This window comes from Carettochelys insculpta, chromosome 12 (assembly GCF_033958435.1).
Source record: "Carettochelys insculpta isolate YL-2023 chromosome 12, ASM3395843v1, whole genome shotgun sequence".
Classification (NCBI taxonomy): domain Eukaryota; kingdom Metazoa; phylum Chordata; order Testudines; family Carettochelyidae; genus Carettochelys; species Carettochelys insculpta.
Window position 1 is genome coordinate 44546170 of NC_134148.1, and position 10956 is coordinate 44557125.

The following is a 10956-nucleotide window of genomic DNA, read 5'->3' on the forward strand; positions in this document are numbered from 1 at the left end:
CCTGAGGCAGCGCAAGTGGAAGACGTTCAGCCTCTTTTCCTGACGGGCATACAGGGTCCAAGTCTTGCTGCCATAAAGGAGGGTGCTGAGGATGCAGGCTCTGTAGACTTGCATTTTGGTGTGAGTGTACAGCTTGTTGTTATTCCACACTCTGAGTCTGGACAGAGTTGTGGCCGCTTTTCCGATCCTCCTATTTAGCTCAGTGTCCAATGACAGGGTGTCAGTGATGGTGGACCCGAGGTAAACGAACTCGTGGACGACCTCTAACGTATAGTTGTCAATGCTGATTGATGGGGATTCAGCAACATCCTGACCGAGTACGTTTGTCATCTTTAGGCTGATGGTAAGCCCAAAGTCCTTGCATGCTTTGGAGAACCGATCCAGCAGTTTTTGAAGCTGGTCTTCTGTGTGAGACACTACAGCAGCATCGTCTGCGAACAGCATGTCTCTGATGAGGACTTAGCTTTCAGCCTTGCAAGGTTAAACAGTTTCCCATCAGATTGTGTGCAGCAAGATGCCCTCTGTTGAAAATCCAAAGGCATGCTTCAGGAGGAGTGCGAAGAGGACCCCGAACAATGTCCGAGCAAGCACGCGTCCTTGTTTGATGCCGCTCCTGATTCTGAAAGCATCCGATAATGCGCCGTCATATTGGACGGTTCCTCTCATGTCTTCGTGGAACGACTGGATCATCTTGAGTAACCGTGGAGGACAGCCTATCTTGTGGAGCAGTATGAACAGACCATCCCTGCTGACCAAGTCAAAGGCCTTGGTCAGGCCGATGAAGGCTATGTAGAGTGGCTTCCTCTGCTCCCTGCACTTCTCCTGCAGCTGCCTTAGAGAGAAGACCATGTCAACGGTAGACCTCTCTGCGCGGAATCCGCACTGTGATTCGGGGTACACCCTCTCAGCAATCTTCTGGAGTCTGCCAAGAATGACATGAGCAAACAGGTTACCAGTGACGCTTAGGAGGGAGATTCCACGGTAATTGTTGCAGTCGCCAGGTTTGGATTTCAGAGGTGCCATCTTGTTCTGGGTGTGTCCTAATGCCTTCCTCATACCCTCGTACGTTCCTCTGAGATTACCAAAGTCGGCACAGGTCTGGATGCTGCTGCATAGCTGGAGCCAGTGGTTGTTGGCAGCGCCTGGCTGTCTGCTGTACTGTTCTTCTGGCCTCTCTAAGTGCTTGCTGGGTACTCTGGCTCAGTGAGCATTTGTACTCCAGGAGTGCAGCGCGCTTCTTTTTAATGACTGGAATCATCTCATCAGAGTTAGCTTCGAACCAGTCATTCGTGTTTCTAGCTCTTCTTCCAAACACGGACAAGGCCGTGTTGTAAACTGTATCCCTCATATGTTGCCATTTGGATGTTGCATCGGCGCCCCCAGGGCCGCTGCTCAGATTTTCCTGGAGGGTTTCTCTGAACTTTTCAGCTTTCTCCGAGTTTGCCGTCTTTCTGGTGTCAATGCGGGGCCTTCCAGCAGGTAGTAGCTGAATAAGGTCCTGTGTAAATACTGAAAATACCCCTCTCAGAAAAACGGTAAGGGCAGGATTTTAGTGTGAGTTCTCTGTCCCAGAGATTACTGGAATTAACTCCAGGTGCAATTGGAAGTTCTCCATTCATATCCTGTGTAGTATGCTGGGATAATCTACAACCTAAAAAGAACTTTAAAAATGAGGTTGAAAGTGTTTTAAAATAGAATCTAGCTAATATCCCCACCCTCCACCAAAAAAGTGCACACATTCTTTTTAAAATAATCTGAAAAAAGTCAGTGTCAAGAATGAACAGCTGAAAGATTCAGACACTTTGATATAATCTTTCATCAGTTGCTTTTATCCCACTGTCACCCAACCTTAACTTTGCCCCTTATCTCTACTCTGTGTTCTCCATTCTTGTCAGTCCCAAGGCTGTTGGTCTCCTCTCAGACCCATTCCGGAAATCTCTCTCTCTCTCCAGTTCTGTCTCCCGTCAGGGCAGGCTTCTCTCCAGCTGAATGTTCCCATGGATTTTGTTTTCTGTAGGTCTAGGTCCTGCCCTTTTGTGAGAGCTTATCACCTGCACATGCTTAACCCTGGTGCTGTCATGCGCTCTCTCTATCTCTTCAGGTTCTGTTCTCTGCCACTTAAGACTTGTTTTCTTCACACACTGTAGAGACCTCCCCTTTCCTGACTTAGCAGAAACTATTTCCTTTCCTGCAGCTGGGACTCATCTTTAATTAGGCCTTGACAGCCCCCAGATGTAAACATGGAGTGTTAATTGGCCTCTGAAGCCCACATTAACTCTTTTTCTTCCCCTGTGTGGGATACACCCCATGATGATTATATTTTCAAATTGAGAACAGCCCTGGCCTTGTGGTGTCTGGGCTGTACATTGTGCATTTGTGAAGCAACCTCCTTTCCTTAGAGATCTATTCACCTTACAAGGAAGAATCCAAAGAACCAGAAGCTAGCACCCACTGGTCAAATGGGCTGAACGTGGGCAGTTATAAAAACTATTAAGAACTAGATGTCTCCAATTCACTTCTACAGTTTGTATCTTGAAATATGATCTCTTGCAAAATGATTTATCATAGTTTTCAATAGAGATGCAATAATGAATGTCTTCATCTTGTTAACTGAACCATCCACTTCTCATTCTTCAGCTACAGAGCTCCTGATTTTGGCCCATAATTGCTTTAGTCTGACATGTCATATGGAAGGAATTATTAGAGTCCTGCAAACTGCCCGACTTCTCACTGAGGAACACTTGGCTCCTAATGAAGAGTATGGTCTTATGGTATGTATCCATCATCAGACTGTACTAACCCAATGCTACATATGGCTCACCATGCAAATACTAGTAAATCAAATGAACTTGTGAATTAGGTGGAATTAAAAAGTTAAGCATTCTCTGTGGGTCACTGTTGTTTGCCCAGCCTACATCCATAGAGACCAAAGGTGTTTAGCTTTGTGATGTTTTGTGGCATGATGGTCACAGCTGCTTACTGGTAAGGTTTCCACTTCACAAAGGAACCACTGACGTAGTTTGTTAGAAAAATGGAAGAGGCTGTGGCAAAATGGAGGGGTGGAGAGAGTAATGCAGTGTCATGGCTTGGGGAGTTCAAGGCATTTTCTTGTGAAATGCAGTGATTCATGTTACCAAGCTAGCCTGCATCTTCTGGTGTGCTTAGAAAAGGCCACACCAGGCTTAGTGACATGAGATGTCATTCTATGTTAGAATGTTTAGAGAGGACTGGAAAGCTCACTGCATGAATTGCATTTGATGGAAAGCTTTATTGTGGAGGACTGATTATTTGGGGTGTTGATTATCTTGTCTTTTTTTAAAATATATTTTTAAAAAAGGGAACAAACTAACCCTAAACATGGCCACTCCTTTGTGAGAGAGTATTTTCCATCATCTGCTGATCTTTATGCTCTTGTGTCCAAAGGTCCGCCTCCTTACTGGTATTGGAAGATATAATGAAATGACGTACATATTTGACCTGCTGCATGAGAAACATTACTTTGAAATGCTGATGAGAAAAAAGTTAGACCCGGTAGGTGCCAAAACCGAAAGAGCCCCACTGACTTTGAGCGAGAGAGGGTTTTAGCGACAGGTACCTTCACTGTCATCTGCGTTACCTGGGGGTTCAGTAACTTCTGAGTATTGGGGTGAAACTGTCACTGTGCAGAGCAAAGGTATTCAGGTGGTTGATGAATACAAATCACAATTTTACATGAAGTGTTTTACCAATTTTTCTTCTTTTTGCATGTAATTCTAAAGAGACTCGTATGGTTGCTTTAACAGTCTAGATTGTCTCATGATGTCCTAGAGCCGGCAGCCACGCAGTCTTTACAAGGTGGATGCTCAGCTCTGGGGGCTGAGTACGGCATGGCTTGGCTAAGCTCGGCTCTTGAAGCACTGTGGCTCTTGGGGCTCAGCACGGTTCTCAGGGTGCACCGCAGCTCTTGGGGCTCAGTGTGCAATGGCTCTTGGGGCTGGGCGCATCTCGCGGGGCTCCAGCAGCGGCTCCCGTGAGTCATTACGGGTGGGGTGTAGGATGCCTGGCTGAGGGAGGGGGTTACACCAAGGAGCGACTTGAGTCTGCGAGTGGAAGGAGTTAAGCCTGTGGGTGGCTTGGGGCTGCTGGGGGGTGGTTTGGGGCTGCAGAGGAGGGAAGTTAAGCCTGGGTTTGGGACTATTTTGTGTTCGGTCCCCAGAACACACATACAATTGTCGTGTGGCCCCCAGTGAAAAAATGTTGGACACCCCCTGTCCTAGACACAGGAAAAATCAGTGCAGGAGGGAAGGAAAGCAGCTGTTTCTGTCAACTTTAGTAATCAGAAAAATCCAAAAAAATCCGAGGCTCTTAACCTCCCAGACTTTCAGTTCTGTTAAGTGTAGTTAGGAGTCTGCTCTTCTCAGTGGTACTTTCAGCATATTGCCATTTTCAGTTGAAATGTTTGAGGGGAAACTTAAGGTGTCTTGGTGACCATGTTTTTAAAAATTGTCCTGGATTTGATTTTGGTTGCAAGTTCTCTAATAAGAACCAAAACCATAACTCTTTGAATGCCTGTTCTCATGCCCTTTCTCACAACCAGAGTGGAACGCTGAAGACAGCTCTCCTGGATTACATAAAGCGCTGTCGGCCAGGGGACAGTGAAAAGCACAATATGATAGCCCTGTGCTTTAGCATGTGTCGAGAAATTGGAGAGAATCATGAGGCTGCTGCTTGTATACAGCTTAAACTCATTGAATCTCAACCATGGGGTGAGTAGGAATTACGGAGTCAAGACTGAATGTAGCTTCTTGCATAAGTGTATTGCATTTCTGAGCAAAATCAAACACCACCTTCATTTAACATACTTTTGTAACATAAAGGCATTTTTTTTCTGTCGGAAGCATTGTTGTTTAAGTGAGATATGGCTGGTCAATACAGTTCTAGTTGCCATTCTTTCTAATGTGCCCATAAAAACTGGAAAAATCCAGTCACATCAGCAGGATGTGCTGAGCGGCCCCACTACTTAGGCTGAGAGGTTGCTCTTCCCTTCCAGAAAGTTGTGGTGTTCCTGGGTTTGGTGCTGTTGAACACCCCATTAAGCCCCACTCACCAGGTGCATTCCAGAACATTATGCAATTTTCGAAGTATTTTCTCCCTTTCTGGTTATAATAGTACATGTGCTAGCCAGCCTACACTTACAGGGATTGCATGCAGCTCTGCCGTCTTAATGAATGGAGCATGTAGGAGTGTCACTGTGGAACAAGACCCAGTGATGTAATGGAATCTAAAACACTTGTGTTCTGCGGAATGCTTTCCTTGACTTGGTTTGTAAAGAGCATTCGCTGTATGTGACAAAAGCAATTGGATATTTCAGGCTTGATTTCAAATTGCCTTTAAAACTCCTGACCAGATTCTTGCAATTTTTGGAGTTTTGTTCTGCTCTGTCCCCAGCAGAGCAGCATTTTTTCATGTATTGCGCAGTTAATTTTTGAGATGCTCTGTAAGGTATTTTGGCATGTTGCAGCCTTCTGTAATGTCTGTAGACATACATTATCAAATATAAATTACACAGGTGTTTGTTGCATATTGTCTGTAGCAGCAGCTGTAAAAGCGTTCGGTGTTTAAAGTTCTTTTTCAATTTCAGAAGAGTCTGTCAAAGATGTGCCTAACTTAAAGAAGCTGTTGATGAAAGCTCTGACGCTCTTTATTGATGCAGCCGAGAGTTATTCCAAGGTAGACATAGATGGAACTTGAACTTCGTTAACCAAGTATTAATTATTAGCATTGGCACAGTAAAGGTTAGAGATGAGCTAAGGCTGAATAGTAGGCAGAACCCATTTTGGCTGGAGAGGACAAGGGGCTTTTGAAGCAGCCACCCTGCAGAGCAGGGGCAAAACAAAAAAACAAAAAAAATCCCGACATACTGTAATACCTGACCCTGCTTATCTATGTAACCATTGAATCAAAGACTAATTTATTGCTCCCTGCTCAGCTTTTAGTATCTGGGTGTTAAATTTAGAAGTGTTATCTCATGGGAAGGAGAGACTCAGTTGGCATGGCTGTTGAGCTCACAATTTTAACCCGTGAGCGAGGGAAAATAGAATGGTATTGAAAGTGTGATTACAGACTAGCCTCCACATCTCACCATAAAAGCCAGTTGTGGAGTGGGGTTTCATATATACATGTATTAAAAGTAATTAATCAGAGGAACTGCAATGATTTACAAGACAAGATACTAACACAGATCTGACTTCTCCAGAAGTGTGCTTGGGAACATGCACCCCAGCTTTCCTATAGAGACATTACTCCAGGAGCTTGATTTTATTTTCCTGTTTGGATTCTTTAATTAGGATTCCTGTGTCCGCCAGTCATTACGCTGTAACCGGTTGACAAAGCTGATAACTCTCCAGCTTCACTTTCTGAACACCAATCAGAGCACGATGTTGATTAACCTGAACAGACAGAACCTGATGGACTGCATCATGTCCTTGCCCAGATTCTACCAGGTAAAGTGACTGAGTAAGAAATGCTGCATTGTGAAATGCTGCTCTCCAGGTTTAGAATAGGAAATGTGTTTGAGAATAAGGCCATGTTCCAGTGGCAGTGAGGCAGGTGATAGTTCCTGTAGTGCCAGCAGCGTGGGAAGCCAATAAGAAAAGGCGTTCTCTAGTTGTGTGACATTTGAATCTCTCACTGCCTGTTCAGTGACTGATGTTTTGCTGAGTCTGGTCCTTTCTTTCCTGCTGTCACCATGATTATGTATTAATCCTCTGGGCCTGTTACAAATTCCTGCTTCTCCTTTCTCACCTCTCCCAGCTCATGAGGCCCAAATTGCTTCAAATTCCTATTTTCAGTAAGCACAGAATCATCTAACCTAGAATCTCCCCCCACCTTCAAATTTCTTGTCTCTGCATTATATTTCATCCACCTCTTATTCAGCGACCCTTGAATTCTGCCTTAGGAGAATGGCCTTGAGACAAGAGTGTAAAGAGCTGAGCTGGAGAAGCCACGGCAGCCTGCATCTGAAATGCTTGAGTACTGCTCAAGTGCAAACAAGAGAGGCCAAATCATATCAATTAAACCAGATTATGGCCCATCCTTGTCAGTAATTCTGACATGTTCTTCTTCTAGGCTACTATTGTGGCTGAGGCTTATGACTTTGTTCCAGACTGGGCTGAAGTTCTGTATCAACAAGTGATTATTAAGGGTGACTTCAATTACTTGGAAGAATTTAAGCAACAAAGGTTACTCAAATCTAGTGTTTTTGAGGAGATCGCAAAGAAGTAAGTATTTCTGCAGCTCTGAGTGCCTTTTTTCTGGCAAATGACTTAAAAAGAGTGGGTTTATTTGTATTTGCTTGTAGAGTACCTGTTTTCTGGTCAGGTGTCAGTACAGTATACTGCTTGTGGGGGAGCAAGGCTCAAGAGGAATTTGGTATTCTTGCTCCCATATTCTTACACTTGAGACCATATGGTTGGTCCTCAAGAGGGAATAGCACTATAAAATAGTCTGTCCTTCTTTTCTAAGAGCAGCAGTGCTAAGTTTTCCTCTGAAGTAACTGTTTGCTTTGCCCCCCTTGCCAAGTGCCATGGTGAGAGGAGATCTGGGAACATTTAATGGTAAAAGCAGAGGTGAAAAAAGTATCCGAAAACTTACTTGAATAAAAATGCAGCTACTGGAGGGGACAGGAGTGGACTGAAGTATAAGTTACCAGCGTCCCCCCTGGAAAACTACTTGCGTAAAAGTGGACACATCACATTTAGATTGTACTCAAGTATCCAGAAGTGAAAGCAAGTTGCACTTTCACTCAGCCTCCAGCCCCATCAGTAGCTCCCATTTGTAAAGTAATATCCAGAGAGGGTGTAAGAATTACTTTATATGGCATTTTGTGCATGTCAGTCACTCTAATTGCTGTGGAGGGGAAGCAGGATTGCATGGCTGGCACAGTTGTCAGGACACTTTGATTCTGTGGCCAGCTCTGCCATAGACTTTCTGGGTGACACTGGGCCAATCCTCTAACCTCCAGTGTCTGTTTCTTGTTCAGTAGCAATGATGTTACTAATTCACCTGCACAGGTGGCAGGAGGGTTAGTTTATTAGCATGTCAAGTACTTCAAGCTCAGATGACTTATTTTTAGTTTTTACTAACAAAAAATCTGACAGTGCTGTGAATGCACCTTGGCTGAGTAAGTACCCTGTGTTATTGCTGCCACCTCAGCTGGGTTTCCTTGTTCTGTTGGCCCTTGTTACATCATGTACAGAATTAGATTTGCTGTTTACTATGTAGTGAGGCACACTGAGGTATTTTGGAGTGGTGGAAGAATTTAGTGCAGTGCTTGGAACTCTTTATAACTTAGTCAGCTTTGTTCCTTTAGCAGATGTCTGACTTCAACATAACCTCTGCGGAAGAGTATGGAGAAGCATAACACAAATCCTTTCCATGAACTGTGCTCCCATCTCCATAGCAAGCTCCTCTGCCCCTCAGTCTGCTGCCATTGTTTTTCTTGATATTGGAAATTTTTCCCATCTCATGTGACTTTCTTCAGTTTTATCAATCTTATTTGTAAGCTTGCCATTTCTCCCCTTTTGATGTAACACACAATTCTGTTTCAGGTTTAAACAGCACCAGCCTAGTGAGTCAGCTCTGAGAAATCTGAAGACGTTACTAACCTACTGTGAAGACATCTACACATACTACAAATTGGCTTATGATAACAAACTCTATGATGTGGTAAATATGCTTTTGAAGGATGCACAGACTAGCTGCTGTCTAAATGATATGCTGGCAAATTAGATTCCAGCCTAAATGACATGAAGATTCTAGCTCAGGCAAGCAGCAGCCCTAGGGCGGGCACTGTGATTTAAACAGAAAAAAATCACTACTTCAGCTCCTAATCACTCCATATATGCTGCTACGGGTGTTTTAAAAATTAGTTTCAATAAGTGAATCTTACTGCTGCAAAATTATTTTAAGCAGCATAAACTTTAAATTGAATGTCAGCTCAAATGTTTGTTTTAAAATAGTCTAAAAGCTCTACAGCAGACATAATGGGACCATTAGTGCTAGTAAAATATTTGAAACAGTCACACTAAAGTCTGTTACCTGTTTTTCCAAGGATGATTCTTCTCTAGTGCTTTATGCATTATTTTAACCTCACCCACACCATAATAGTCAATGAAAAACAAGACTGGACTACCTCTGTATTCATTATCAGCTTCCTACATGACAGGGTTAAGATGCTGGTCTGTGTTTTTAGAGCACACCTTTTGTCAGTAAAACAAAGGACAGTTTGCTCCATGAAAGTGAATCTGTATTTTGCACTTACTTGCTAATATTGGATACTGTATCTAACATTCACTATCTACTTTTGTTCACTATAATATTTGTATTATAAAAGTCTTTGTCTCTACTGTGAGTACTAACTAGCTGGGAATAAACCTCTTCACAGCTGTATGCAGTTTGAAAGTTTGCTGAAATACTAGTTCCTAGTCCTGTCTTACATTCACAAGTAAATCATGAGTGGGTGGCTGTCATGCGCACTAGTTAACTGGATAAGTTTGTCTTAAACAGACGCGCTTGGAAAATGGAAGGAAACGTTTCATTTTCTGAATGGTTGCAAAGCTAGCTGCCGAGTAAGCTACAGAGGCATCTTTACATTTTCCTGTGAAGTCTGACAAGTTGTCTGCAGTATTCCCAGTTGTTGGTGTATCACTGTGATAGGAATACCAAATTACTGCACATGGCTGCCTTTCAACAAGCTGCTTAAGAGTGATTTATCCATTAGGAAACACCATCTCTGATCCTTGACTCTGTGTGTGGGGTGGGGGTGGGGGGGGGGGGTGTAGCTGAGTCCTTTCTATTGAGGTAGAAGGGAAGAGAACAAGTATCCATTTTCCTGTTTCCTCAGTATTCAGCCCCCTTACAGGTGAAATGCACTGGACAGGCCATGGCTCCAAAGAGGAGGAGTTTTGCTTTTTCACCTCTGGCCAAGTATCTTCATCTGAGTAGCTTTAACACACAAATGTACTTGGAGCACATAATTGCCTTTCTTTTCAGAAGAGCATCTCAATGAAGTGTTAAGTTAAATGTTCAGTAAGACTCATGCTATTTACCTTTAGCTGTACCAGTGTACTTTTAAAAAAAAGCAGAGATCTGGTTCTGGAGCTGGGTGTTTTGGCTGGAAGTTTGTTTTAATCACATACATTTCAGAAACAGGAGAACTCAGCCACCAGTAACAAGCACTTTAAGAGCATGCAGTAGCATAGTCACCTTCAGCAGTGTTCCCATTCAGCTACACAGAGCAAGCATCAGCTAGCTTTGCCTGAGCAATAACATCATACATTTGTTTGATTAAAGTTCTGGTAAATTTGCTGCTTTATGGAGCTGTCCTACCACATCCATCCATTGATAGTGGGTTATTAACTTCAGCTGGTTATTAAACAAGAATATAGAACACCCACAGAGTCCATAATATGACTACTGGCTCTTTCATGTAATTAGATAATCTTATCTTGAAGGTAAACTTTACTACAATGTGGATTTAAGTTCTGCAGCTGTTTCCATTCTCAAGTTAAACAAGTAATACAAAATCAAAGTACAGTTCTGATGACTCTACTTCGTAAATTAAGTTTTTGTATCCTACAAAACCTCTGGTAACTGATCTTTTGGCTGGAACTTGGCAGTAGCATCATTGCAGCTAGTTCTCCAGTAACCCCCACCATATTTTGCAGATGACTTGTCTAGAGTTGGTGTTGGCTCCTTTTGGGGATTTACAAACATCCCTGCTAGTAAACTATATACAAACAGTAAATATTACACTAGTCCAGCACTATTCCCAGAAACAGTGTACATACTGTGTTCAGGCACATGCCTGTCACATTCCATTAAACAATTTTAAACTACATTTCTGGCCCTTTAATACAATTCCTGTTTTAGGATGGAGCTGTGTGCATTAATGCTGAACTAGAATGATGGGACTAA

The 10956-nt window shown here is 43.1% G+C and overlaps 1 protein-coding gene across 1 annotated transcript in view; it reads left to right on the forward strand.

Annotated features, from left to right (window-relative positions):
* Positions 1-9427, forward strand: part of SPG11 (SPG11 vesicle trafficking associated, spatacsin) — an 83010-nt gene extending 73583 nt beyond the window's left edge. Inside the window, exons 34-40 of the mRNA XM_075007162.1 lie at positions 2638-2771; positions 3424-3531; positions 4577-4745; positions 5621-5709; positions 6327-6482; positions 7108-7259; positions 8589-9427. Of these exons, the coding sequence (XP_074863263.1) occupies positions 2638-2771; positions 3424-3531; positions 4577-4745; positions 5621-5709; positions 6327-6482; positions 7108-7259; positions 8589-8769 (989 nt within the window). The 3' untranslated portion in view covers positions 8770-9427. The remainder of the gene's footprint in view (positions 1-2637; positions 2772-3423; positions 3532-4576; positions 4746-5620; positions 5710-6326; positions 6483-7107; positions 7260-8588) is intronic.
* The last annotated feature ends 1529 nt before the right edge of the window (positions 9428-10956 follow it).